Source organism: Xiphophorus maculatus, chromosome 15 (assembly GCF_002775205.1).
Source record: "Xiphophorus maculatus strain JP 163 A chromosome 15, X_maculatus-5.0-male, whole genome shotgun sequence".
NCBI classification, from domain to species: domain Eukaryota; kingdom Metazoa; phylum Chordata; class Actinopteri; order Cyprinodontiformes; family Poeciliidae; genus Xiphophorus; species Xiphophorus maculatus.
Genome location: NC_036457.1, coordinates 5,224,166 through 5,251,285, shown reverse-complemented (window position 1 = coordinate 5,251,285; position 27,120 = coordinate 5,224,166). Strand labels below are relative to the sequence as shown.

At 49.6% G+C, this 27,120-nt stretch overlaps 4 protein-coding genes across 8 annotated transcripts; 1 reads left to right on the top strand and 3 right to left on the bottom strand.

Annotated features, from left to right (window-relative positions):
• Window positions 1-746: 746 nt before the first annotated feature.
• On the bottom strand, window positions 747-2,788 carry LOC111611348 (proline-rich membrane anchor 1-like). 2 transcript variants are annotated; one of them, XM_023347487.1, is made up of 3 exons: window positions 1,755-1,853; window positions 1,369-1,492; window positions 747-836 (listed from the first exon to the last, which is right to left on the bottom strand). In XM_023347487.1, exons 1-3 carry the CDS (start codon window positions 1,831-1,833, stop codon window positions 764-766), a joined length of 276 nt encoding a protein of 91 aa, XP_023203255.1. In that variant the 5' UTR covers window positions 1,834-1,853; the 3' UTR covers window positions 747-763. The 2 variants fall into 2 exon arrangements, with proteins under 2 accessions (XP_023203255.1, XP_023203254.1); XM_023347486.1 differs by lacking the exon at window positions 747-836 and adding an exon at window positions 2,108-2,788 and having other exon boundaries at window positions 1,400-1,492; window positions 1,755-2,016.
• An 89-nt stretch (window positions 2,789-2,877) lies between these two features.
• LOC102218460 (ankyrin repeat and SOCS box protein 2-like) lies at window positions 2,878-10,420 on the bottom strand. The gene is made up of 11 exons (XM_014471067.2): window positions 10,334-10,420; window positions 8,331-8,483; window positions 7,777-8,150; window positions 6,932-7,042; window positions 6,495-6,664; window positions 6,272-6,427; window positions 5,502-5,747; window positions 5,191-5,362; window positions 3,888-4,464; window positions 3,659-3,812; window positions 2,878-3,274 (listed from the first exon to the last, which is right to left on the bottom strand). The coding sequence occupies exons 3-11, from the start codon at window positions 8,133-8,135 to the stop codon at window positions 3,132-3,134; spliced, it is 2,088 nt and encodes a 695-aa protein (XP_014326553.2). The 5' UTR covers window positions 8,136-8,150; window positions 8,331-8,483; window positions 10,334-10,420; the 3' UTR covers window positions 2,878-3,131.
• Window positions 10,421-10,462: 42 nt separating this feature from the next.
• LOC102218199 (ankyrin repeat and SOCS box protein 2-like) lies at window positions 10,463-15,097 on the bottom strand. 2 transcript variants are annotated; one of them, XM_023347467.1, is made up of 9 exons: window positions 15,012-15,089; window positions 14,194-14,608; window positions 13,678-13,847; window positions 13,003-13,158; window positions 12,677-12,922; window positions 12,380-12,551; window positions 11,597-12,167; window positions 11,224-11,377; window positions 10,463-11,087 (listed from the first exon to the last, which is right to left on the bottom strand). In XM_023347467.1, exons 2-9 carry the CDS (start codon window positions 14,454-14,456, stop codon window positions 10,951-10,953), a joined length of 1,869 nt encoding a protein of 622 aa, XP_023203235.1. In that variant the 5' UTR covers window positions 14,457-14,608; window positions 15,012-15,089; the 3' UTR covers window positions 10,463-10,950. The 2 variants fall into 2 exon arrangements, with proteins under 2 accessions (XP_023203235.1, XP_005805245.1); XM_005805188.2 differs by having other exon boundaries at window positions 14,194-15,097.
• A 323-nt stretch (window positions 15,098-15,420) lies between these two features.
• On the top strand, window positions 15,421-27,064 carry ppp4r4 (protein phosphatase 4 regulatory subunit 4). Of its 3 annotated transcripts, none has more exons than XM_023347451.1 (25): window positions 15,421-16,038; window positions 18,141-18,214; window positions 19,104-19,206; window positions 19,291-19,438; window positions 19,841-19,914; window positions 20,536-20,642; window positions 20,714-20,821; window positions 20,895-21,016; window positions 21,087-21,209; window positions 21,352-21,491; window positions 21,897-22,016; window positions 22,091-22,168; window positions 22,844-22,927; window positions 23,087-23,260; window positions 23,343-23,448; window positions 23,566-23,713; window positions 23,791-23,935; window positions 24,031-24,069; window positions 24,157-24,228; window positions 24,300-24,357; window positions 24,435-24,509; window positions 24,572-24,662; window positions 25,410-25,459; window positions 25,536-25,866; window positions 26,122-27,064. In XM_023347451.1, the coding sequence occupies exons 1-25, from the start codon at window positions 15,931-15,933 to the stop codon at window positions 26,153-26,155; spliced, it is 2,712 nt and encodes a 903-aa protein (XP_023203219.1). In that variant the 5' UTR covers window positions 15,421-15,930; the 3' UTR covers window positions 26,156-27,064. The 3 variants fall into 3 exon arrangements, with proteins under 3 accessions (XP_023203219.1, XP_023203220.1, XP_005805244.1); XM_005805187.2 differs by having other exon boundaries at window positions 15,422-16,038; window positions 24,294-24,357; XM_023347452.1 differs by lacking the exon at window positions 24,031-24,069 and having other exon boundaries at window positions 24,294-24,357.
• The last annotated feature ends 56 nt before the right edge of the window (window positions 27,065-27,120 follow it).

The following is a 27,120-nucleotide window of genomic DNA, read 5'->3' as shown; positions in this document are numbered from 1 at the left end:
CACGATGCTTAATGTATTGTAATGTTTGTCATGTCGTCATCAGCAGTTAATTCTTCCTTGCAAAACTCACCTGCCGTCTTTTCAAAATAAAAGCGTTCTGTGATTTGGTGTTATTTTTCCATCGGATGACATTCTGTCCACTCCCAGGATTCTGTTTGTTTTCTTCCATCTGCTGGATTTACTAAGTTAGTCACTTCCTGTTTAACATCACGGGCTCCCATGGACACAGGAAGTCCTCCTCATCATCTTCATCACCCGGTCCAGGAAATGAGGCCTGAGGTAAATAAACGAGTGAGAGAGGAAACCTCACCGTCACACACACACAGCCGTGTTTTCCTATCTTTGTGGGAACTTTCCATCAACTTCCATTCATTTCTACAGTCTAACCAGAAATCACTGAACACCTCAGCCCCAAACCCGACCCCTGACCCCTGACCCAGAAACAACATTTCCCATCATGGGGACCAAGAAAATGTCCCCACAAGCACATAAAAGCTTGGCACACACGCAGAAACAAACTGCTTCGCTTCCTGACCCGTGCTGCTGCTGGATCAGAACCAAACAGAACCTCAAAAACAGTTTTAGTTCATTAATATTTAATTTTCTGGTCAAATCATTGTTCAGTTTATATAAATATGATTTTAAGGACATTAAGGCTCCCGGCCACATGTAGATCCAGTCCTGGTTCTGTTTCTGGTTGAACATGTACAGCTCTGTGTCCGTGATGCTGGTTGGTCCTCTGATTACCGTGGAGACGGTCCAGTTAGAGCCAGGCCGATGTCGGTTCCTGCAGGTTGCTTCCTCCCTGGTTCGGCCCGTTCTCTCTGGTTCTGGTTCTGAAGTAGACAGCAGCTTTCAGAACTTTAACAGATCCACATTTTCATTTTTGGGTCAGAATTCAGTGAAAGGCGATTTATTTTTGATAAGATAATAAATGTGAAGCTTTGGGCTGAACCGGACCGCTGAGCCGAAGCATCGGCGCCGCCGGCAGCATGGCTGGCTGAGGCTGGCGCTCCCGGGTCAGCTAGAGCTGGGAAACATTTTATTGCTCTTTAGATGGAGAAATGATTTCTGAACGTTTCTCCTCCAAACTGGAAACGTTTCTAATTCCTCCGTCCACTGAAACCTGGCTGGCGGTCCAATTCCTCTGGTTCTGATGATGTCAGCAGTGAACTGTTAAACTAATCGAAGCGGCGCAGCATCAGTCAGCGTTAGCGCGGCGCCCTGGTGAGTCTGCAGTCACTTTGACACCAGACTCAGAGAATATTCATTTATAAACGCTTATTAACATGTAGTTTCAGATATTAATATTAGCTCCTATATTGTGGGTCAGAACCAGATCCAAGCCATCGATCTGCTGAATCCCACCTGCAGGCGCCGCGGCGGCTCAACGTCGTCAGGAGCACCAGCGATGACAACGAGGCCACGATGAAGATGAGCCCCGGGAATTCAAGGCGAGCGTCCGGAGCATCAGGAGCGTCCGGAGCTCGAACTGCAGCACAGAGACGAGGAAGAGGAAGATGAGGAGGAAGAATCAGGATTAAGCAATCAGTTCGAGGGATTTTGTCAGATTATCAAAATAAAAGCCTTCAGCAATCAGGAGCCCCCACACCTGGACTAGAAATACAGCTGAGGTCAAAGGTCACACAGGCTCTGATGGTGTCCGGGTGGTTTCCTGATCTATAGACCCGGTACCAGTACCAGTCAGAACTGGATCAGAACCAAACAGGTGGATCCAGAGAGGAACCGCTTACCTTTTGGCTCTCTGGGGGGAGGAGGAGGAAGGGGAGGAGGCAACAGGAAGAAAGGAGCACACCTGTATGTTGTCTCCATGGCAACATGTGGACACGCCCCCCAGCTGACCTGCAGATGCAAAGACACGAGGAGAGTTTTTGGTCCAGAACCGGTCTGTGGCGAGCTGTGTGCCCTCAGTCCGTCCTGTCAGGCTGCTGCAGCTGGAAGCCTGAAAGCTCAGGCTGAAGGTTCTGGAGGTTCTGGAGCTTTTCCTAAATGAAACTAAAGTAAACTGTGATATTTTCCTCTCTGTCTGACCATCGTTTCCAGTTAACCCAGTAAGGAACGGTCACACTGAAGCAGCTGGTCTTACCTGGGAGACACAGCAGAAGATCAGGACTCCCATCATCATCATCATCAGCAGCAGCAGCACCAGGAATACTGGCCAGCATCTGGTCCGGTCCACAGCTGGGATCGGTCTGGTCTGGGTCAGGTCGGTACCAAGGAGAATAAAGAGCGGAGGGAGGAGAGAGAGAGCCGGCCGGGGAGGGCGGTGCATTCAGGTGCAGGGTGGGATTTCCAGCTGCTCCATCTATGATCGCCCGATCGTTTAGTTCTGCCTTAAAGCTGCAGTACCGAACCGTCATAAAACCGTTTTTTCTATATTTGCTGAAACTGCAACCAGGTGGCAGCAGATCATCTGAAAATGATCCAGCTATCATTTACACAAATACATTGCTAGGTCAGAAACTACCAATCAGAGCTAGGAGGAGGATCTTACTGCTGTCAATCACACCCACATATGCGCCGCTCAAACTAATGCTCATCATCAGTGTGTTCAGAGGGGTTGGTGTGTGTGTGTCGGTTTGGGCCCCATTGGTCCTGGTTGTGTTTTGGGGCAGTGTAGCGGTGTGTGTAGTTTTGGCTTCTTTCTCTTGTTGATATTTCCAGGTTCTGAGATCATCGGTTGGGGTCGGATGGAGGTTCTGATGGAGGTTCTGTCTGGCGCGGGGAAGCAGGACGGATGTTACGCCGTCGTCTTGAGGTGAAGGCGCCGTGAGCTCAGCCCCCATCATGGCGGCGAGTAATGGAGGGTGGCTGACCTCTCCAGAGTAACGACCAGCGATCATTAAGGTGTCAGACTACAGCAGTAAAACCGTTTAATGACACATCAAAACATGACATCATCTGTTCAGTTTCCATGACAACAACCAGCTAACTAATCTCTGATGGAAACACATCAGTGACATCATACCGTTCCAGCCATTCAGAGTCTGTGTGAGAGTCCTCCTCCTCCTCTTCTGAGGTGGTGTCGCCACTGGATCGATGCTGGAAGCGTCCCAGGCGAGACGCCGTCTGGAGCCGGTCCTGAATGCTCACCGGGTCAGCGCTCTGCTTCAGCTCTCGTCGTCCGGAGGAAGCTCCTGGTGCTTCAGGAAGCGGATCAGGCCACCAGGAAGCGGCAGCCGTTTCAGCTTCCTGCGTCCCACCAGCTGCAGGATCCGCAGCCTGCAGAGCTGCAGCAGCGGCCGCGGAGGGGCTGCAGCAGACGAGCAAAAGAAGGTCAACGAATCACGACTCAGAGCCGAGACAGAAACCAAGCGGACACGGCGTGCTGCTGGTTCTGGTGTTGGATCGGGACCCGTCAGTCAGGTCCAACACGGCGTTCTGGTTCCTGTCCGAATCCAGATGTGGACCAGAGGAGCAGTAGATGGCAACGCTCCAGGTCAACCTGCGTCAACCAGAGCGGTGCCAGTTGCGGGTCCGGGTCAGTGGTTCTCAACCCCGATCATGGGATCAATGAAGTGAAGCAAAGACACATGAAGGTGATGAAGGGCGACGGGTTCTGGAGATCAGGGTTAAGAACCACAGGAACCAGCAACAAACCAGCAACAGTCTCGGATCAGGAACGTTCGGTCATTACCTGCCTTCTCCTTGATGGCGCTCCAGCCAGAGTAACTGTCCAGGTGCTCCATCAGTCTGGAGCAGAGGGTCACATGACCAACGTAGTCCAACAGGACGTCGATGATTGGCCCCGCCCACCGACAGATACTTGGGACTGAGATCATCTCACAGAACTGCCAATCAGTCAATCAAGCGATCAATCAGTCATCTTGTCAACATGAACGGCTGGTTTTGACCTCTGACCTCACCTGCACGCCCCTCGTGACCGGCCCCTGAGCAGCCGGGCGGTCGGCGTCCTCGTTCCAGTTGGAGCGGCTGGTCTTGAGGGGCGGGTGCGGCCGGCCGCCGTAGCGGCAGTGGAAGCAGGGCAGGGCGTGGCCGCCGTGGTCCAGCAGGTACTTGAAGAGCGGCAGGTACTTCATGGAGAACATGTAGACGGCCGGGAAGGTGGTGGGGTGGGTGGGGATGGCGGCGTTGATGTCGGCGCCGTGCTCCACCAGCAGCTTGACGATTTGGATGCAGCCCATCCTGGAGGCCACCATGAGCGGCCGGAACATGTCCAGGTTGGGGTCGGCGCCGGCCGCCAGCAGCATGCGCGCCGCCTCTGTGTTGTTGTTGATGACGGCAAAGTAGAGCGCCGTGCTGCGGCGGTCCTCGTACAGCCGCGTGCGCTCCTCCGACAGCTGGGCGTTGACGTCGAAGCCCGCCTCGATCAGCATCTCCAGGACGTCGTCACGGTTACGCTCCGCCGCCAGGTGCAGCGGGCTGATCCCGGTCCGCCGGACCCGGGCCTTGCTGGTGACTGGGATCAACATGGAGACGATTCTGGAAAAAAAGCACAGCGGCTTCAGAGGAGCGGCCGTCAGGCTGCTGTTCATCTTTCACTCACTTTTTTAACATCTTCGTTTTTCCTTTATAAAGTCAGTTTCAAACTAAATATTTAAATAGCAAGCTAAGCTAGCTAACTAAATATTTAGCTTCAAACCAAATATGCAGCTAAATTTAGCTTGCTAGTTACATATTTTATTTTGAAGCCAAATATTTAGCTTTGACCTAAACATCTAGTTAGGAAACTAACTGTTCTTTTATTTTGGACAACCAAAATAAAAGCTGGGTCTTCTGAGCCTCTATAAACTTCTGCTGTAACCTCTTCATCATCGTTTCATCGTTTCTTTTCTTGTTCAACATTTGAGCATAAAAGCGAATGAGCCGTTTTACAAACGTTCACCAGCAGCAGCATCAAGACCCAGCTTTTATTCTGATAGTCTACTTCCCCTTATTAACAAATCAATGTGTATATTAGCTAAATATTTAGTTAGGTGAGAGGTAAATAGTTTGCTTACTAAACTAAATGTTTAGTTTGAAACAGTGACATTACTAAACAAATGGCTCAGCTTTCTGGTGTCGACACGTCGGGCGCTCCGCTCCGCTCGGCCCGGTCCGGCTCGGTACAGATGGCGCCTACTGCTGAGTCCTCTTCATTAAATCAGATCTGCTCAGGAGATGTGAGAGGTTGCAGGTTTGAATCCCGTTAATTGGAGAGTTACGTACGCGTCACTTCCTCTCTGCGCGGCGATGTGGAGCGGCAACATTCCCGTTTTCCCAGGCTTGTTGGCGTCAGCCTTCAGGGACAGAAGCATCTGCACCACTTCCTGGTGTCCCATCTTGGCGGCTTCATACAGCGCCGTGGCTCCATCGTCAGCCTGAGTGTTCACGTCTGCGCCTGCAGGAACAGGAAGCGGGAGTCAGGACTTCCTGTCCAGATCACTTCTGACTGGATCTGAGACCAGAACTGGGCCTGTAACTGATTATATCTGCTAACGTTCTGCCGTACGTGTTGGAGCCAGAATCTGATCCGGTACCGTGTTTGATGAGGAAGCGCAGCGCGGCCATCTGGCCGTTCTGAGCGGCGGTGAAAAGCGGCGTGATGCCGTACATGTTCCGCAGGTTCAGCTTGGCGCCGGCCTTCAGCAGCATGTCGCAGATCTCCAGGTTGCTGCGGACCACGGTTTCCTGCAGGGCGGTCCATCCCTGAATGCACCGCGTGTTCACGGCCACACCGTGGTTCAGCAGCGCCGCAACAATGGCCGCGCTGTTCCGCTCACAGGCTGCAGGGAACAACAGTTACTTTATTGCATAAAAACAAACCTCAAACCAACAGAGAACATTTGTTACAGACGGTTTCCTAGTCAGGCCTCACTTCCTGTCCTGCAGACTCTGCATGCATCGCTGCTCCAACCCCTGGACCTACTGAACGGTCAGTGACCGGGCCTCTGCAGAACCTTTTGGTTCAGGTCTGTTGGAGCAGCGATGCTTTCTCTACAATTACTGCTTCACTTATTTCTGCAACTTAAACCTCAGATATTTATTCAGTGAAGAATAAAAGTCTCTAAATGTAGAAAAAAAATATTATTGTTTTTTTAACTGACCAGCATCAGCAACAAACATAAATACCTGGAAAAGCTTTTCATGCTGTTTAGTATGGTGGAGGATCTGTGGAAGCTAAACACTTAGCTAGAAGCTAAATATTTATCTTGATTTAATTTGAAACTGTGACACTTATAATTAGCAGACTAAATATCATTTCTATTACGTGTGACTTTACAAACGGCTCATCACGGGTTTCGGTTACCTTTGTACAGCGGAGTCTCTTTCTCATAGTTCGGGATTTCTGGGTCGGCTCCGTTTTCCAGCAGCACTTGAACGCATCCCAGTTGGACTCTGCTGACGGCGACCAGCAGCGGCGTCTCGCCACGTGACGTCCTCTTGTTGACCATTCCTGGTTGAGCTGAAGGCAACAGAAGCCATCAGTCGCCATGGCGACTGATGGTGGACGTGTCCAGGTGTGAGGCTACCTGACAGCAGCATTCGCAGACAGGAGTCCTGTCCGAACCAGGCGGCCTGGTGGATGGCCAGCCAGCCCGGCTTACTGGGCAGCATCAGGTTGGTTCCCGGACACACGGCCAGGGCTCTCACCTTGTTGGCGTTGCCTTCACGAATCGCCCGGAACAGAGGCTCCTCCTCCCTGGAGGGACAGGAAGCAGCAGCATGCTAGCAGCAAACTAGCAAGACTAACATTTACCTCTGGCTAATCCGCTAACACAGTAATGTGCCAGCATGTAGCGCTTTAGCATAACTAATGTCTATGACTGTGTATAGGGTAGCTAGCTTTTAGCTAAAATGCTGGACATGACCTCTGACCTCCAGAGGTCAGGACTGAGGAGCCCAGCAGAAACATGGACGATCCAAGATCTTCAAGATCTGGCAGGTGGTCACATGCAGAGAGACTCACTCCTCAGGTTCTGGAGCAATGTGGACCAAGCTGCCGTCATTTTTGTAGTACGCCACCATCCTCTTCCCAGAACCTGTCATGAAGCGACTCACCGTTCCATTGAAGGTCTTCCTGTCAGCAGACGAAACCCACCAATCAGAGCCCAGGTAAATCACAGCAGCCAATCAGAGCGCAGAGACTTCTGGATAAATGAAACTATTTAAATTTACAGTAACACGGCAGCCGTTCACACACTGCAGCGTTTAAAATATAACAGTAATAATTTGGTTTATTTAGCCTATCTTAAGAAACAAAACATGTGCGTTCATTTATCAGTCATATTTTTTATCACATTCATTAATATTTACTTTGGAGATAAATATTTAACTTGCTAACTAGCTTACAAACAAAATATTTAGTTAGCAAGCTAAATAGTTAGCTTAAACATTAAGTTAGAAACTGACATTTATAAATGAATGAAAGACACGGTGAAAACATGACTTTGAAAAATGAATCCACATTTTTACTTTTCATAGAAAAAAGAAACTAACTTTTTGTTAAGGTTTTGTCGGCTCTAGTGGCCTTTTTATTTGAAAGTAGTTTGAGAGGAAAGAGGGTAACGAGAGAGGGGGAAGACATGCGGCAAATGTCGCCAGGCTGGGAATCGAACCTGCGATCACCGCCACCAGGACTAAGGCCTCAATACGCTTTGCCGCTGTGCCACCACAGCACCCCAAAAGACAAAAATTTGATTTATTTCAATTCTCCCTCTGATGTTTGTCACAGTTTCTGCTTTTTGGACCAACATTTAGACGAGGCTCCAGAACCAGACAGGTCCAGACTGGAGGAGAACCAGAGCTACTCACAGGTCGGGCGGTTTCTCCTTCGGTGGGTTGGGGGAGCTGTAGGTGGCGCTGGTCTGGGCTGCAGGAGGATTCTGGCTGCTGGGGGTTCGACGCTGATATCTGCTGGTGCTGGTCGGTTCCGGGACGTTGTCCTGGAGACGGGCGGTCTGCACGGCGGCGGTCTGCACGGCGGCGGTCTGCACGGCGGCGGTCTGCACGGCGGCAGCACCGCTGCACTGTGTCTCCGTCAGGCTGCGCTCGATGGCCAGCTGCAGCAGCTCGTCATCAGTCAGGTTACTGTACAGAGAATAATCCTCGAATGCCAGAGCAGAACCTCCAGAACCTCCAGAACCGGGGCGGGAGACGCTGGCAGACGCCATGACAGGTCCAAAAGTCTGGAACAAACAAGAACAGGTGAGACGTTTCTCTCCAGGCAGATCCACAAAGTCATATCTGAACATGGAAAAACATGAAGGCTGGACCAGAACCAGACTGTGGGTCAGAACAACCCGGATGGGTCTTCTGTCCCTTAAAACACCAGAATGAAGAATTAGACAGCAGAAGCAGCTGCTCACCTCTCAGAGAAATCCACAGTTTATTCCAGAACCACCAGAACCGTTCTCTTGCTGTGTCCTGTTTATCCGATCTGGACCCGGCATACCCGGCTGGGTGGGGGGGGGAGGGTCCGGGTTATTTTAAGGAGCCGGATCAGCTGACCTCCACTCTGACTAAAGTTACACCAGGAGAAAACAGCTGAATCACAGCAGCTCAGGAGAACGGAGCAGAGCCAGAACCACATTCAGATCCAGAACCAGAACCAGAACCAGGTCCAGAACCACATTCAGATCCAGAACCAGAACCAGTCTAGTGAGAAAATTACACTCATTAAGATTTCTTGAAGAAGAAAAAAGGACTTAGAGTTTTAGATTCCGAGAAATCTCGTTTTAGGCAATAAATTCTTACATTTAGTTTTCATAGTGAAATTTCTAAACTCATTTATGAGATATTTGTCTTAATTTCTGACGAATTATTTATTTAATAGAAATGAAAAACAAGGCAAATGTGCTGACTTCCAGTACATTGTAAATGTTTATAATTAAACGAGTCTTTATTATTATTACAAAACAAACTACACCACCGCTATAAGCTTTCAGCTGAATCAACTCAAACATTTTCATTTACTTTAAATAGTTTTCAGCTTTGAAAAGTTGGCTGTAGGAACTACACAGCCTTACCTACCGCTAAGCCAAGGCCGCCATGTTCTCTATTTTTATTATCATTTCTGCCTATTTTCCGGCCCAATCAATGGAATGTTCTGTTGAACAAACAAGCAGTTTTCACTTAGCTGAAAATGTCTGACTTCGTTAAACTCCCAACTTACCGGTTTCTACAAAGAAACAGCGCGACGCTACGTAAAAGCATATCGATAAACATATTTAACTTAAGCCTGTAAGACTTGAGTTCTTCATGTACATCCCACGTAATCTTGTACAATTGTTCAAAGTGTTTAATAAAATAAATTAAAATAAAAAACATATTTGACTAGACTAAACCGGAAGCTAGGAGGTGACTTCCGGTTAAATTTAGCAGGTGCTAAATGATGTAAATGACAGCGATGTAAGCTCTCCGTGCCAAGGCTCGGTGATTAAATATTATTAGAAATACACACCATGTGTCCAGTGAGCTGCGGAAATTATGAGGAAAGTCTCTTTACAGTAGCGATGAGAAACGGATGATTCCCGCTTTGCTTCTGTTTTGTTTGAACCATTAGACCCAACTAGACCCTCAGCGCCCTCTTCTGACTCGGAGGGTAAAGCAGAGATTATGCAGCTTCATAAACACCTTGGATTTCCGGATGCTAAGGGTTAACGTAGAAGAGCAATACATTTTACTAATAAATTAATTCGTATAAAAATGCATTTGTGTGCAATGATTATGGAATAGTTTCCTAATCACACACACTTTAAATCTCCTGACAGACAACAGTGATGTTAGCTATAATAATTAGAATTATATTTGTTCAAATATTATAAAATTATCATTATGTAAATTTTAAACAGAAGTATTAATTCTTGTTAAATTGTTCTTAAGCAATCCATCATGTAAAGCTGCCTGTCCTTTCAGGGTCAGGGGTCAGGGGTCAGAGATGAGGCAGAGCCACACTTTAAGTTATTTACAGGAACAAACTAATAGTTCAGCTCAATCAAAACGTTTCAGTTCAATGTAATCAAAAACATGTTACAGTAACTCAACATCCTTGAGTCAGAGAAACATTAAAAAATATTTAGCTTCAGATACTCAGTTTAATTAGTTACTTTAAAAATTCAGGTTTACGGAAAGGGAAGAATTATTTCCACAAAATCCAACCTCAGATGGTTTTTAACTGTCAATAACATTTTCAGTCTTCATGGGACCATCTTTATCCGAGTGAAACATTATTAAGAGACTGAACAGGATTTCTTGAACCAGGTAGAATATTCTCCAACCAAGTGTGGCTAGTTTATAATTAAGGTTATATTCTGCTGCAGCTCTGCTTTCAGAATAAATCTGGATTATCCTCCAGGTTCTGGTGAAATACCTGAGGCAGTTAGGACTCTGGACCCGGAAGGCTTTCAGGACCGTTTTCTCTCTAAAGGCAGAGGAGTCGCAGACCGACAGCTTCCACAAACCTCCTTCCCATCTCCTCCTGCTTCTTTTATAGGCAGTATGATAGATAATCAATATTTATTGATATTTAAATGCTTAGAACATTTACGGTCAGAGACATAAAGCGGATTAATTATTGACTTTTTCCTTCAGGGCTGAAAAGCTTCTGCTGCAGAGAGACTGAAAGCTCTGATTCACACAGAAACGTGTTCTCTGGCGCCCCCTAGTGTCGCTTCAGAAAACACAACCTCCAACAAAATCACATCACCGTTTCACACCAGAAACCTCTGGATCAGAGAGGTTCTGGAGGTTCTGTCCGTCAGTCCGCCCGGAGCTCCAGAGTCTGGCAGAAACGTGGAGCGCCATTGGAATCGTCAGATTTTATCTGACGGTTCTGGTCGGATAAATTCAGGCTCTGCTTCCTGGCAGAGTCCGTCTTCACTAAAAATGTCCCAACATGGCTGCTGTACCTCAGCAGGGTGCATAAGCAGAAATAAACAGGTCCAAGCATGAAGTCAGGGACAGGTGTGTCCCCTGACTTCAGGTGAGTCAGCAGCACACGTCGTAGCAAAGGAAGCGGATGAGCCGGACAGGAAGTGGGAGAGTGTGGATCAGTTTGAGCCTCTGTACTCCGAGGAGGAAGCGGATCTTCAGCCTGCAGAGCTGCATCAGAGGATGAGGAGGAGCTGAGGAAGAGCAGACACAGGAGGAAGCTTAGCCCCGAAATGAGTCTGACAGGATCTCAGATCTTTTGCTGTGATTCTGCTTTAAGTGGTAATAAGTGTTTGTTAAAATTCTGACGATGCAGATAATTCGTCCTACCAGCTTTCAGTTTGATGGAGGCCCAATCGCTGCGACTCTCCAGAATGTCCAGAAGTCGAGAGCAGAGATGGGCGTGGCCGACGTAGTCCAGCAGCATGGAGATGATGGGGCCGGATATCCGGCAGAAACATGAGCTGGAGATGGCCTGGCAGTACTGGAACACACAGAACGTCAACACCATGGTCCAACACTGAAGTAGAGCAAAAACAGTAAGACCGGCACTCCCGTCCAACACCAGCGTCTGATCTCAAAAATGCTTTATAGAATAATTATGAATTCCCAAAATCACACCCACATCAAACCCTCTGGACTCGGACTGGGATGCTGCTGAAGTTCATGTGTCTGAGAAGATGGATGGATGCTGGCAGCTCACCTGGATGCAGCCCTGCGGCTGGGAGCGCTGGTTCACCTGCAGTTCTTCAATTGGACGGCGTGACGGAGCAACGGCCGGATGCGGTTGGAGGCCGTAGTCACACCGGAAGCAGAGGCGGGCGTCGCAGCCATTGTCCAGCAGCAGCTTGAGGATGGGCAGAGACTCCATGCCGAGCAGGATGGCCGACGGGAACGAGGACGGCTGCGTGGACATCTGAGCGTTGACGTCGGCGCCGTACCGCACCAGCAGCTCTGCCATGTCGGTCCAGCCCAGCCGGACGGCGATCAGCAGAGGGTTGAAGATGTCCAGGTTGGGGTTGGCTCCGGCTTCCAGCAGCGTCTCAGCGGCTTCCAGGTTTCCGTTGGAGACGGAGAAGTACAGGGCGGTGCTCCGCCTGTCCTCGTACATCTGGGAATGCTCCTCCGACAGCTCGGCGTTGACGTCGAAGCCCGACTCAATCAGCAGCTCCAGGATCTCGTCCCTGTTCCTGTCAGCGGCGATGTGCAGGGGGCTGATGCCACAGGTCCTGATTCTGACCCGGCTGGTGAGCGGGATCAGCAAGGATACGATTCTGTAAACATAGAGACCGGTGTTATCCCCCGGAGGGGGGTCAGTCTGGGGCTGATGGCAGAACCACCCCAGAACATCTGCAGATAAAGACTCCAATGGATCCAGCAGAACTCAACAACTGACCGGAAGCTGGAGTTTGTCATGCATTACTCAGTTCCTTCAGCCTGGCTTCGGAAAGAACACATGCAGCGAACCCATCGCAGCGTTTCTGACCGTTTGTGGTTGTTCCTCACAGCCACATGAAGAGGCAGCAGGTCGGAGTTGGTGGCTCGGTTAGCGTCAGCCTTCAGAGTGAGCAGCGCCTGCACCACTGGGAAGTGGCCGTTTTTGCAGGCCTCATAAAGCGGCGAAGCTCCATCACCTGCCTGTTCGTTTACATCTGCACCTGCAAAACATGAAGACACTGGGCACCTGGAGGCCGCTGGGCACCTGGAGGCCGCTGGGCACCTGGAGGCCGCTGGGCACCTGGAGGCCGCAGTAGATATTTCTCAGCGCCCCTGCTGGACTCACCTCTCTGAACAAGCAGCTGGAGGGTTTCTGCGTTTCCGTTCTGGGCGGCGCTGAACAGCGGCTGGATCTGGTAGACGTTCCTGGCCTTCAGGTTGGCGCCGGCGTCCAGCAGCCGCCTGCAGATCATCAGGCCGCCGTGTCTGCAGGCTTCGTGCAGAGGACTCTCACCCTGACTGCTGCTGAGGTTCACCTGAGCTCCGTACCTGAGCAGCAGCTCCACAACCTCTTCGTTTGGATTTTCACAGGCTGACAAGCAGCAACAGGTGTTGGACAGAACACAGGTGTTAAGCTTCTGTGTGTGACGTCACTGTGATGTCAGAGCTCACCTAGAAACAGAGGCGTCTCTCGGAGTTTGTTGGCAGTGTTCACGTTGGCTCCGTGCTTCAGGAGGAACTCGACACAGGAAGCGTTTCCTCGGAGAGCAGCGAGCAGCAGAGCAGTTTCGTTCTTCAGCGTACACCTGTTCACTGAGCTGGGGTCAGCTGAGGTCAGAGGTCAGAGGTTAGAGCATCCAACCAATCATAACCCTTCCCTCCTGAACCAAAGCTCCTGTTTCATGGAACAAGATAAACTGCCTTTGTGTGTCTGCAGTCACAAATGAGAAATGTTAATACTTCAAATAAGTTCAATAAAAATATTTGGGATCTGCCAATAGTGTTGCATGGGAGAGCAAGTCAGTCGCTGCTGTTCACGTTTAAATATGAACATGAATATGTTATGTCATGAGTAAAAGTCACTGGATTTACTTTTGATCATAATGACTGAAACTAATGAAGCCTCTCTCTGTTTCTGACTCGACACACCGAGCCTACAGCGCCCTCTGGTGGAGATTAAAGGTCTGTTCAGCTCAAACTAAACATTGAGTTTGGGGGCAAATATTCTACCCATTTCATTTTATTACTGAGGGCTACAGGCAGATGCACAGCTAAATATAAAGTATAGGGGGCGCTGCAGTGGCGCATCAGAACCATCAGACCCATCACGCCCATCAGAACCCTGACCTCTGAGCAGGATCCGGACGCACTGCAGCTGTCCGTAGAAGGCAGCTTCATGGAGAGCGACCCAGCCTTGGTCGCAGGGCTCGGTCAGACTGGCGGGCCGCTGCCGGACCAGGTCCATTAAAGCCTCAGCGTCTCCGTCCATAATGACCTTCAGCAGAGGACTGGACTCTCTGCAGCAGAACCAGAACACAAAGAGAACATTTACTGTAGTTCTAACAGCCATTAAACAGTTCTGTTTAAAATGATATTTCGTTGTGTTTGTTTACTGATTTTAAATGTTTATTTGTTGTTATTGTTTATTGGTCATTATTAGTCTTTACTGGCCGTCTTCCAGTGTTTACTGGCTGGTTCCCAGGGTTACCGACTGGTTCCCAGTGTTTACCGGCTGGTTCCCAGGGTTACCGACTGGTTCCCAGTGTTTACTGGCTGGTTCCCAGGGTTACCGACTGGTTCCCAGTATTACCGACTGGTTCCCAGGTGTGTTGGGAGCCCTCTGGCCCCACTGGCTGAACTCACCTGTTGAGGGGCCTGTAGAGAAACTGGGTCAGGGCGGTTGGGGGGTTCGCACAGTTCTGGATGTGTTCTGGTCGTGGCGGGTCAGTGGGGGGTTCTGGGTTTCTGGGTTCTGGAGGAGGGCCCCTTGGTGCTGACCTCTGATCAGTGTCTGCTTGCTGATGTTTGTCAGACAGACTTCTCTCCACGGCGATCTGGAGCAGCTCTTCGTCAGTCAGGTGAGCGTAAACGCTGAAGTCCTCCAGGTTGACCTCAGAGGCGGCCATGTTGGATCCGGCGCCGTTTCCCTTTAAGTGTCCGGATCGGCGGCCGGTCACTTCAGGACAAGCTGCAGGAATGAGGCCGCAGGCTTGGCGGGTCAGCTGTGGTTCTGTTCACTGTGCTGGAGCCAAAACTTTCAGACACTCGAGCTGCTGACCTTTGACCCACAGAGACACAGAAACATCCAGAACCGTCAGCAGCTCCAATTTCTGTCTGGAAGCTGCAGAAGAAACTCAACCCGAGGCTGCAAACGTTACCGACCCGAAACCAGGACACCGGAACCAGAAATAGAGTCCTGGGTCTGTCTGGTCAAAACCACCAGAACCAGAGAACTGGACCTGTTCTAGTGTCAGAACCAAACCCAGAAAAAGAATCTGTGTTTGGATCCCAGCCTGATGCTGTGAATGTTTGGAAATCTTTGATCCATTTTTTCTCTTTTTATTACATTTTTCAGAAGAACCTTTTGACCCGTTTGTTATGAATCGGGTCTGTGAAATGAAAAGAGTCAGAACCTGCAGCTTCCTGACCCGCTCAGACAAAACGTTCAGAACCATTCCTACCTGTCAAGCTGTCCATCAGGATACGGGATTCTACAATTCTGGTTCTGGTTCTGGTTCCGAGACGAAGCAGCGGCTCTGAGAGACGGACTGGAACTAAACGGGTCTGAAGTTTCATGAGCCGCAGTGTCAGCGAGCCGCGAAACCGAAACTCTGCTGGCTGGAAACCAGGAAACCTCCGAGACCGCAGGACGAGAAAGACCGGATGGCAGGAAGTCCAGGTGAGAAGACAGGTGAGTTACGGACAGGTGAGCTACAGACAGGTGAGGTACGGACAGGTGAGCTACAGACAGGTGAGCTACGGAGAGGTGAGGTACGGACAGGTGAGCTACAGACAGGTGAGGTACGGACAGGTGAGCTACAGACAGGTGAGGTACGGACAGGTGAGGTACGGACAGGTGAGGTACGGACACGTGAGCTACAGACAGGTGAGCTACAGACAGGTGAGCTACAGACAGGTTCCTCGGCGCTGTCACTGCAGGAACAGATCAGGATTATCTAATCCAATCTGTTCACTTCGTTACTAGAACCAGCAGAACCTGCAGGCTGGTTCTGAAGGGTCCTGGTAGGAACCTCTGGACCAATCAGAACCTCTGATCTTTAAGTTCTTCATATGTGAGAATCTGAGATTGTAATCTGGATTGAATGAAGGGAATTTGAAATCTGGTTTCTGATTTTAGTTTCTTCACGCTGCAGCGTTTGGACCAGCTCACGGTTTAAACCGCATTTTGTTCCGGTAACCGGAAGTAGTGTGACGTCGGCTCCGCCGCGGACGGGATCTCCTTGGAAACGGAGAGAGACACCCCCCACCCCCTTCCCCGTGTCCGCCCCCATCCTCTCGCCAGGGATGGATGGTGCTGAGCTCCGCCGCCCGCTCTCCCAGTAACAACCAGAGAGCGACTGGGCCGGTTCCAGTGAGCAGATGTTCCCCGGCAGGATGACTCTGAGCCCGCCCGGACCGCCCGGCGGGCCGCCGGAGGAGCTGCAGGAGCTGGCCTTCATCGAGCGGCCGATCCGCAGGAGCCTGAAGGTAGGTGGGACCGGGAGCGGCGCTCACATGAGCGGGGCATGATGAAGACGCTGCTGCTGGTGATGATGGTGGTGATGGTGGTGATGGGGGAACATGCTGGGTGAAGCGGCAGGAAGCGGAGGGAAACCCGCGATGTGCGCAGAGTGACGCAGTTTGTCGGTCTGTCCGCCGGCAGCGCAGAGACCCGGACGGACAGACCGGCTCCAGGATCTCCGCTCTGCACTGAGTCAGCAGAACCAGGAGAGCTGCAGAAAAACCAATCAATCACTGATCGATCCGTGAAACGCCGGAGGACCAAACAGAGACAAGAGTTCAGCTCCCGATCCGTAAAAAACACATTTCAGTTCAAATTCACAGAAGAAGAAGATCTACAGCTGACACTTCAGAGTCTGGACCAAGAAAGAAGTAAAGAAAACATGGAGACATGAAGAAGGAGGATTACATCAGACATGAGGATGCAAAGGGATGAATGGATGAGGGTCCTACCAGGACCCTTCAGAACCAGCCTGCAGGTTTTGCTGGTTCTAGTAACGAAGTGATGAGAGAGATAAAAACTAGAACATATGAAGCAAAAATCCAAGGAGAAGAATGGAAATACAAAGGAACAAAGAGATGAAGACTTGAGAATCTGGACTTTAATGTCCCATAGGTCCATTTATTTTGGACAAAATGCTGCAAAGTTTTGAATAAAAAACATTAAAAGACAAAATGATAAAACATTTAAACAATCAACACTGTAACAAGTTGAGGGTTCAGTAAGGTGTCAGCTGCCTCATGTAGCCCCTACATAGGGTCCAGTTAGGGTCCATTTATGGTCCATTTAGGGTCCAGGTAGGGTCCATTTAGGGTCCAGTTATGGTCCATTTAGGGTCCATTTAGGGTCCGGTTATGGTCCATTTAGGGTCCAGTTAGGGTCCATTTATGGTCCAGTTATGGTCCATTTAGGGTCCGGTTATGGTCCATTTAGGGTCTAGTTAGGGTCCATTTAGGATCCAGTTAGTGTCCAGTTAGGGTCCATTTAGGGTCCATTTATGGTCCATTTAGGGTCCAGTTAGGGTCCATTTAGGGTCCGGTTATGGTCCATTTATGGTCCATTTAGGGTCCAGTTAGGGTCCATTTAGGGTCCATTTAGGGTCTATTTATGGTCCATTTAGGATCCAGTTAGTGTCCATTTAGGGTCCATTTTTGGTCCGGTTATGGTCCATTTAGGGTCCAGTTAGGGTCCATTTATGGTCCACTTAGGGTCCATTTATGGTCCATTTAGGGTCCAGTTAGGGTCCATTTATGGTCCATTTAGGGTCCAGGTAGGGTCCATTTAGGGTCCAGTTATGGTCCATTTAGGGTCCATTTAGGGTCCATTTAGGGTCCAGTTAGGGTCCATTTATGGTCCAGTTATGGTCCATTTAGGGTCCGGTTATGGTCCATTTAGGGTCTAGTTAGGGTCCATTTAGGATCCAGTTAGTGTCCAGTTAGGGTCCATTTAGGGTCCATTTATGGTCCATTTAGGGTCCAGTTAGGGTCCATTTAGGGTCCAGTTAGGGTCCATTTAGGGTCCGGTTATGGTCCATTTATGGTCCATTTAGGGTCCAGTTAGGGTCCATTTAGGGTCCATTTAGGGTCTAGTTATGGTCCATTTAGGATCCAGTTAGTGTCCATTTAGGGTCCATTTTTGGTCCGGTTATGGTCCATTTAGGGTCCAGTTAGGGTCCATTTATGGTCCATTTTTGGTCCAGTTAGGGTCCAGTTATGGTCCATTTTTGGTCCAGTTAGGGTCCATTTAGGGTCCAGTTAGGGTCCAGTTAGGGTCCATTTTTGGTCCAGTTAGGGTCCATTTAGGGTCCAGTTATGGTCCATTTATGGTTCATTTAGGGTTAATTTAGGGTTCATATGACGACATGCAGACCATGATAGTAAAACCTGAACAGTGCTACTTCTGCAGGTGATCTGATCACCACCTGATTAATAATTAATCAATAACTGAACAGATGTCAAAGTTTCCTCTTCTGAATATAGTGATGTGGGCGTGGCTTCAGCATGAGTGGGCGTGGCATCAGTGTGGTGTAGGCGGAGCCTCCGAGATGTTTTCATGTTTCTTCTTTCAGACAGCGGAGGAGATCGATCAGCTGACTGTGGATGAAGACCTGAATGACGTGGAGCGAGCCGTTTACTTGCTCAGGTGAGGTCACCAGGTCACTGATGAGGTGGTTGTGGTCAGAGCCCAGGTCATTATTATCCTGATGCGATGCAGGTGATGTACTGACTAACATCTCTAGGAGTTAAAATGCAGGATCTAAGAATTTACAGTCCACAGTCCAACAGCGCGGCTGCAGGAAAGCTAGCGATGATCCTGAGCTGCAGGCCTCGAGGGTGAGCTGCTACCTGGAGGTGTGATCCTGGTCCAACACACCTGGATCAGCTCCTCAGCAGCACGCAGGTTCTCCAGTCCTGCTGATGAACTGGTTATGTACTCTACTCTTCCTACAGCTAGAGACACACCTAGTTGTAGGAAGCATCTCTGTGATGGGCTGAAGACCTTCGTGGCTTTCCCCGCCTCTCAGCCACTGACCACTGGAGAGAGGAACCAGAGAAACAAACGTGTTAGCCTAGCATTAGTAGCAGAAATGGCTCCTGGTCTTTAGCCAAAGACTAAAGGGAAATCCTCCAACTGTTAAAATCTGACGCCTCCATTTTGTTTCCATTTGGTGAAGAAGAAAGCTGCACTCAGTGTCTTCAGTGGTTCTTGGTGCAGCGCCCCCACAGGCCAGGAGGGGAACAGGTTGCTTGATGTAGTCCTGGACCAGAGTTTCTGGGATGCATTCTGGCCTCCAGCTGTCAGATTTCTGATGCCCTCTTCCCGTCCTTCTTCCTTGACCCACTAAACTCTGCAGCTAATTAAACTCTGGAGCTAATCACCACTTCTCTCCCAGAAGATCTGAACTAGTTCACTGAACTGATTCCCAAACAGAACTTACTGGGCATTACAGAACCAGAGTCCAGATGTGCTCAAACTAGCTCCAGGTTTTTCCGTTCAGGTGTTTTTGAACTGCCTCCTCCTTTTTCCTCAGCGTGGGTCAGGAGGTCCAGAGAGCCAGCGTCATCAGCAACCTGCCGAGTCTCGTCCGCCAGAACCCAGCTGAGACTTTCCGTCGAGTTGTACCAAAAGTTAGGGTATGTACAATCTGAGGACAGGACAATCACTTGACTTCAAGAAAGGTTTCACTGCAGCTCACCTGTCCCACCTGTGTGAACCAGGAGGTCTTGAATGGAGCTGGTGCTGAGATCCAGCTGGCAGCAGCGACTTCGTTTTTAACCATCCTGCAGGACGACATCATCCTGATCCACACACACACCTACTCCATCCTGAAGACGGTGCTGCTCCACCTGAACCACCGGGACACAGGTAACCTCACCTGAGATCTGAAATGCTCTAGGTTTAACCCTTTGGAGTCTTGGGTCTAAATGGCCGTTTTGGTCTAATTTTGAATTTACCCTTATATTTTCACCATAAAAAGTATTTACCTTACCTTGTTTGGTATCATTATTTTCAGAACATCCTAAACTTTGTGATTTTACAGTGTTTGTTTCATTTTGACAAAATTTATTATCACATTGGAGCAAAAAACACACACAGAAACATGACGTCATGCCCGCCACAGGGCGGGCGTCGACCTTAAAAGGTTAACCGAGCCTTTTAATGAGAGCCGTCAGCAGATTGGTGACGTTTTGTGAAACAGTCAGACCTGATGTTACCTGCTGACTCCGGGTCCTGATTGGATGAACTCACCTGGTTTCTGTCTGTTAGTGGTGAGCAGCGCCTGGTTGGAGACTCTGCTGTCGGCCATCAACGCTCTGCCCAAAGAGACCATCAAACAGGAGGTCAGTGGTTCCTGAACAATGCTCAGGTAAACCGGGCCAGGTTCTGGTTCCACCTGTTGATCCGACGTATTTAAAGGGAAGAATTTTAATAATGACATGAAGCTCTGCAGCGGACTGGCAGCTTACAGAACCTTCTAGGGTTATTTTATAGGTAAATCTGGCTCTTTCCACCTTCACCTGGCTGAAAAACCTTTAATATCAAAGGGCCAAGCTTCCATCCAGTCCCTGATTTTCCCTCTTTAATGTGTCTGTTCCCTCTGCCTCAGCTAGAAGGGTTTCTAGCACTAAGCACACCGAGTGATGAACAGTCTAGCTCAGCGGTCTTCATCTCCAGGCGCCCAGGGCCCCGCATGGCCAGGTGTGTCCCTGGTCCAACGTACCTGAATCAAACGGCTGAGTCACCTCCTCAAAACGTCCAGCTGCCATCTAAAGGTCCAGGCCTGGATGTGAAGACCCCTGGTCTAGTTCTGTATTGATTTGAATGTCCTTGTTAAACTGTCAGTGTCTGGGAGGCATTTCAGTCCGAACTGTAGGAGTGGGAGTACACCGATGTGAAAAATCTACGTAAGAGGGAGAATCTGTAGTTTTGTGATCCGGACCTTGGTGGTTCTGTGTTCCCAGGTGCTGAACCCTCTCCTCTACCAGAGTCAGCTGTCTCACTCCCTTCAGGCTCGACTGGCCGCCTGTCGGATTCTAGGAAAGGCTTCCTGCAAGTTTGACTCTCTCATGTGAGCGGCGCGCAGCAGAGTTGGTCTGAAAGCGGTTTGTCTCTCCTGCTGACTGAGGTTCTGTTCGTCAGAGTGAAGAAGGAGCTTCTGCCTTTGGCCCGTTCTCTGAGCCGGGACACGGAGTCCGAGGTCCGAGTCTGCATGTGCCGTCAGCTGGAGAGCATGGCCAGAGCCATCGGGTAAACAGAAAGTCAACACAGTCAACCCTTACCGGTGAGGTTCTGCCCCACTGACCCAGCATGTGTCCTTCAGGGTGGATGACACCAGAACCGAGCTCCTCCCTGAGCTGCTGGAACTCGCCGGCGACGAGGAGAGCCGCGTTCGCCTGGCCGCCTTCGACAGCATCATCAGCCTGATGGAGATGATGGACGGAGGTGAGTCCGGACCAAACCAGAACCCCCGCTCTCCATCAGCACCTTGTTTAAAACCCCTCCTCTTTGTTAGATGACCGACTTCACCTGCTGGTTCCTCTGGTGATGTCAGCGTGTGACGTTTCATCACAGGTGGATGAAGGCATCATGGTGTCGCTGTCGTTCCAGTTTGGGAAGCTCTGCAGCGGACTGGCAGGTTAGACCGCACAGTTACAACAGAACCTTCAAAATCCTTCTGATTTAAACAAACGTGAACCCAGAGGACAGACCTGGGACGATAGGCAAGAAGGTCCTGAAGGTTGGTTTGAACAGGTGTGATGATGATCTCTGTGCTTCAGGTTCACTGTCAGAAGAGCAGAAGAGGCTCCTGCTGCAGAAGTTTCAGGTTCTGTGTATTACTGGACTGCAGACTGAAGAAAACCAGATGGATGTTGGCGAGTCCACGCTGATCCGCTGTAACTGCTGCTACAACCTACCGGTACTCAAAGACTCACTGACTCCCAGGGTTCTTTGGTAGTCCTGCTGTCACTTCCCCTTTCACGGGTTTTCAGGCTTATTGGGCAATCCAGAGTTTTAGGGTTAATGCACACCAGCCCTGTCCAGTCTGCTTTGATCCAACTCCAGTCCATCTGCCTAGTCAAAGCCTGGCTTGTTTGGGAGGTGTGAATGCTAACCGCCCTCTGACCTCTGGTCCTCCAAACCTCTGGTTCGGTTTTTCAGGAGGAAAACAGACTTAGATCAGGTCCTTTGGTACTTTTTCAGTTCCAGAACCTTTAGTCTCGTTGGTACTGCAGCATTTCAGTACCGCTGGACTTATCCTCACAGTTCCAGAACCTCTGGGCTCTTTAGTAGTTCAAAAACCGTTCCTCTTTCCTCTCTCCAGGCCATGGTGGCATTCGTAGACCCCGCCCACTTCCTGTGCGACATCCATCCGTCTTTGTCGGGTCTTTGCAGCGACCCAGAGGTCAGCGTTCGCCGAAGTGTAGCAGCCAGCTTCCACCAGGTGAGAACCACCTGTACTCCCGTCTGCTTGGTGTTTCCTGTCTCTTTACTTCACAATGTTGCCTTTTCTGGCAGGTGGTGAAGCTGCTCGAGTCTAATGTCCATGTAGTCCACAAGGAGCTCCTGTTGCTGCTCCAAGACAGTGCTCTAGAGGTGAGACGTCACGGCCGTGCTTCCTGTGATGTCACAGGAAATCATGTTCCTATATTTCAGAGTAAATAGATTCACTGGATCCAACTGGTGCTTTAAATGTTTTCCTTATTACTGACACTAGCTGTCAGAACTCCTGCCAGGTTGGTTGGTCTGCAGACCTCTTCAGAATGTTATCTCTAAGGAAGGAAGATCAGCTGCATGAACATGACGCAGAAGAAGTCTTTCCTCTCTGATTGCAGGAAGCTATTTCAATAGGAGCTACAGATCTGACTGATGATAGGCCTCCACCACTAAGTGAGAAGGAGAGTATTCACTAGAGTTAGCATTGGAAAGCTAGGTCACTAGCATGCCTAGACTGGTCATCCACTGGATCACCTTCTTCCTCTGGCCTTTAGCACAGAGAGGCTAGCGTTAGCCAGCAGAGGAAGAAGACCATCCAGTGGACGGCCAGGCTATCCACGCCAACGCTTGTGAGTAATCTCCTTCTCATTTGCCAGCGGCGTCTGCCTATCATTAATCAGGTCAGTAGCTTCAGAATGGATGCAGCTTCCTGTGACAAGGAAGTAGCCACCACTGAAACTGCCCCCTGTTGGTGTATGTTGGAAATGTCTTTTGACTCGATTTCAAACCTTCTGCTGTTTTTATGTTTGCGTTCTTCAACTGATGCTTGTTGAGGTTCTGGATGCGCTGATGAACCACCTAGATGAAACTCTGGAGGTGGTCCTCTCTAGAGGAGACAATCTAATCCTGGACAACAAGGTGAGGGAACCTAAGTTCTCCTCAGGTTCTTCATGTGGTTCCTCTGCCTGGGTTCTGAATATTTTCTCCTCTGTTCCTGGATGGTTCCTCTTCTCTTGCGCCGGATTCCCCTTCGGTGTTCCCATGGATCTCTGGTGGACTGTCTGTGGTTCGCCTCAGCTCCCAGAGCTGCTGTCGGCGCTGCTGTCGGCCGAACAGAAAGTTGGATCTTCTCTGCGTTGGCGGCTGCATGAGAAGCTGCTGCATCGCTACAGCTGCCTGTCCAGACTGCTGCCCGGAGAGCTGCTGCACCAAACCTTCTCTGCTCGGATCTTCATCATCCTCACCACCAACGTCAGCGCTGTCAGCGTCGCATCATCCCCTGGTGAGCCAGGTGACAGACAGGTAACTCTGCTCTGCTTCCTCTCGGCTGTAGAAAGTGCTACCGGTACAGAAAGAGGCGGCTCGGACCTTCTGCACGTTCCTGCGCTACAACCGTAAGCAGGAGCAGCGTCAGGAGATGATGGAGCGGCTGATCCAAGGTCAGAGCAATTCTGCTGCAGAAACTTAGCTAAGCTAAACCGGCCTGCTCACCTGAACCAGGTGTTGTCTGGTCGATCATGTCAGCTTGTGGTCAAACCGACTGTTTCTGTCCTCAGATCTCGCTCAAGGCCGCAGCTACTGGAACCGCCTGAGGTTCCTGGATGTTTGTGAAATCGCCACAGAGATTTTCTCCAGAAAATACTTCAACAAACATTTCCTGATCCCAGCGCTGGAACTTGTCCACGACCCTGTCGCCAACGTCAGGTAGGGCAGTGCTGTTCTCTCTGTAGAGCTCCCATGTCTCACCCGTCCTCCTCCTGATGTCTCACCTGTCCTCTCAGGTACAAGCTCTGTCAGCTGTTGCCACGGTTACGGTCGTCCCTCCGCCTGCCAGCTGACAAGCTGCTGCTGCAGAAACTGGATTTCTGCGTCCAGAAGTTTCTCTGTCGAGAGAAAGACAAAGATGTCGTGGCCATGATCCGCAAGGTAAGTCAGACCTGATACCAGTCTGCACTGGGAACCAGTCAGCTATTTGAGTGTTAAATGTTTGGAGTTTATCCATTGTCCCTCATACTTTCCAGACAGTGTTGGAACTGGACAAACTGGACCTGTCTGAACCTGTAAGGGACCAGATCACAGAAACCTGAGCGACGGAGGCGTCTCCTCCACGTCTGCTCCTCACCTGGATGTGTTGTGTTTTTCCGCAGTTTCATAAGAGACACGAGTGGGACCTGCTGGACCAGAAGAAGGAGAAGGAGGAGATGCTGCTGCTGGAGATGGTGAGTGTGACGGTGACTGAGGCTTTGTGTTTGGCCGGTTTTATAGACATGCGCTGTGTTGCCAGGAGCAGCTGGAGCGGCAGCAGAGCGATGGAAAGCTGAACTCTGACAAACACGCGGAGAGAAAACGTGAGCTGAACCTTCATTTGTTCCCAGAATCTCCAGCAGTTTCCAACTCGGCTCTGTTAAAGACGTTTCTCTGACAGGAAGAGACAGCAAGACCAGTCTGTCCTCTGCAAAGTCCATGTCTGTGTCCTCTTCAACAGGAAGCTCGTCCTCTGGTAAGGTCATGAGGTTGACGATGACGATGACGACGATGATGATGTGTCTCCTCTGTGTCTAGGTAAAGAGACGAGGAAGGCTAAACTGTCTCGGAGTCGGTCCCTCAGCAGCCAGCCGACTTCGTCCAAACCCGTCAACTCGGACAGGCCTCTGTAAGAACCGTTCACTAAAGTTACAGTTAAAATTAACAGCAATAACTGGGGAACGAAATGGGGTTCGCTTTTCAAAATCATATTTTCACCACATTCACTCATTTAAAAGAGCCACAGTTTCAAGCTAAGCATTTAGGTAGGTAAGGCAACTTTGCTTATATAGCCCATTTTCAGCAACAAGGCAGTTCAAAGTTCTTTACATGAATTAGAAGAAAAACAAACAAAACAACAAAACCAAAGAAAAGAGCAAAAGAAAAAACCTACACTTTAAAATGTTCCAGTTGATCTGAGTTGCTAAGCACTTCATAATTCATAAACTAACAGGAGTTTCTCTGAAAGTAAACAGACAGACGGGTGATGAACTGACAGCATCAGGAAGGGAACAACCGCAGCACATCAGTCAGTCAGTCAGATCCCGTAACAACCAGGCTCTGACACGGCGCTGTACCTACAGCAGCTTGTCTACAAATCATCAGGGGATTTGAGATCGCCGGCCAGAGGAGAGCCAGTTCAGATAGAGACAATATTCTTTCGTTTGGACCAGGGGTGGAAATTAACTTTTTTTACCCGCCACTCAGACATTTCACCAGCAACAGTTTTTTTCTTTCAATTACAAACCCCACCAGTACCAGCAAATGACATAAAATACATGATTTATTCCAGTCCAGACCGGTCCAGTCCAGGTTCTGTAGAGCTGATGATCTGACGATCCTGACTAACACGTTCTGGATTTTCTGTGTGATTCAGGAAGGTCAAAGATCTCAGCGGTTCTTCTGGTCTTGGGAAATCCACCAGAGGTAGTTGCTCACCTTTCAGTCACCTGGACTCCCTATGTGATTGTTTCTGCTCTTACATCACTTCCTGTTCCCACAGATGACTCAGTGAGGACCGCCCACTTCACCTTGACAACCCAGTCCACCTCTTCCATGCCGGTTCTGATCCGAAGCAAAACAACCAGCCTCCTGGACCAGGCCAGCCTGCTGGAGCAGAGAGAGCACAGAACCAGCACCCTGGACCACAGGACCGGGAACCGGGACCAGCGGAACCACATGATGGAGCACAGAACCAGTTCCCTGGAGGAGCGAGAGCACAGAACCAGCACCCTGGACCATCGGGACCACAGAACCAGCACCTTGGGTCAGCGCAGCAAGACGATGGAGCGAGGGAGCGGCATGAAGGACAGTCAGTCCAGGAAGCTCTCCATGTGAGTCCTGACCACAAACTGGTTCCACAAAAGACCTTAAGACCAGATAAATTGGGACAGGAGGTCTGCTTCACCTGGTACCAGTGGTGGTTCTAGTTGAGTTTCGGTGCGGTCTACTTCCAGACCCGGTTAGTCCTCATTGTTCTGGTTGAGTTTCGGTGCGGTCTACTTCCTGACCCGGTTAGTCCTCATTGTTCTGGTTGAGTTTCGGTGCGGTCTACTTCCTGACCTGTTTTTCTGATTTTCTCTCGGCAGGAACAGGAAGTCCAACTCTCTCCAGTCAGAATGAGAGTGAAGCTGATGATGTCATCACCTATACTTGAGTCCATCAGCCAATCAGCTGCCTGGAAGCGGTTTCAGGGCAACGCCCAGAATGCAGCGCGGCGCCAGCAGAACCGGTGGATGCTGAGCGATCCTACTGAGCACTGTGTATTCAACCATCTCATCGCTTCATTTGATTGGTTCACCTGCAGGTTGTTGGTGTGATCTCATTGGACAGTGATCACTGGGGGCAACCAAAGAGGAGTTTAACTGGGACTGGTGGAAATCATAAATTATTTTAAAATAAAAAACTGAATGAAAATGGTTTTTATTGAGTTTTTGTACCACTAGATGGAGGTTCAGAGAAAAGAGCCTCAGAGGGAGAAGGTCAGCAGAGTCCGAACAGCTGGTTCCTCTAACGATCTCACCTTTTCTCACCTTTTGCTCCAATCCATCAACAAACTCCAGTTTATTTCATTCAGACTTTCTGTGGCAGAACAACAGGAAGAGCAGAACTGTGAAGGAAATCGGTGGCTTTAAACATTTTTAACAGGAAACTCTGCAAAATGTGGAGTGCACCATCTACAACTGTGACAGATTCCCTTTGACTAGGCCATTCTAACCCATGAATCTGCTCTATTCATCCCATCTCTGTGGCTGTGTGTTCATGCTGGAAGCTGACCTTTGACCCCAGTCTCAGGTTGCAGTCAGACTCAGATTAAGCTACAGCTGGACTCTGGTTGGTGAAAGTGGATATTTTTATTTTTCCAGGTTTTCTGAGAAGACCAAAAATCTAATGTAAACCACACTTTTCAGATTATCAAGGTGTAAAATGTTAGTTCTGGGTAGTCTAAAGAAATCCACCGGAGTTTGGCTGGAATGAGACAAAGCAAGTTTGACAGACAGCAGTGAAACGAGCTGGAGATATTTTAATAAATCTTTAAATAAAAGAGAAAATAATTTTCTAATTGATTTTTTGTTCAAACTTACTGG

Excerpts from the sequence above, each read along its gene's own strand:
- LOC102218199 (XM_005805188.2), bottom strand. The coding sequence starts at position 14,456 with ATGGCCGCCTCTGAGGTCAACCTGGAGGACTTCAGCGTTTACGCTCAC. Across the intron at positions 12,923-13,002 it reads AGAGACGCCTCTGTTTCTAG|CCTGTGAAAATCCAAACGAA; the intron begins GTGAGCTCTGAC and ends GCTGCTTGTCAG. Across the intron at positions 11,088-11,223 it reads CTCCATCAAACTGAAAGCTG|CTCCTCCTCATCCTCTGATG; the intron begins GTAGGACGAATT and ends GCTCTTCCTCAG.
- ppp4r4 (XM_005805187.2), top strand. The coding sequence starts at position 15,931 with ATGTTCCCCGGCAGGATGACTCTGAGCCCGCCCGGACCGCCCGGCGGG. Across the intron at positions 19,439-19,840 it reads CCTGAACCACCGGGACACAG|TGGTGAGCAGCGCCTGGTTG; the intron begins GTAACCTCACCT and ends TCTGTCTGTTAG. Across the intron at positions 24,663-25,409 it reads GTCAACTCGGACAGGCCTCT|GAAGGTCAAAGATCTCAGCG; the intron begins GTAAGAACCGTT and ends TGTGTGATTCAG.
- LOC111611348 (XM_023347486.1), bottom strand. The coding sequence starts at position 2,456 with ATGATAGCTGGATCATTTTCAGATGATCTGCTGCCACCTGGTTGCAGT. Across the intron at positions 2,017-2,107 it reads TCTTCTGCTGTGTCTCCCAG|TTTCATTTAGGAAAAGCTCC; the intron begins GTAAGACCAGCT and ends AGTTTACTTTAG. Across the intron at positions 1,493-1,754 it reads TCCCCCCAGAGAGCCAAAAG|TTCGAGCTCCGGACGCTCCT; the intron begins GTAAGCGGTTCC and ends TCTGTGCTGCAG.
- LOC102218460 (XM_014471067.2), bottom strand. The coding sequence starts at position 8,135 with ATGGCGTCTGCCAGCGTCTCCCGCCCCGGTTCTGGAGGTTCTGGAGGT. Across the intron at positions 6,665-6,931 it reads ATTGCTCCAGAACCTGAGGA|GGAGGAGGAGCCTCTGTTCC; the intron begins GTGAGTCTCTCT and ends CTGTCCCTCCAG. Across the intron at positions 5,363-5,501 it reads GCGCTTCCTCATCAAACACG|GCGCAGACGTGAACACTCAG; the intron begins GTACCGGATCAG and ends CTGTTCCTGCAG.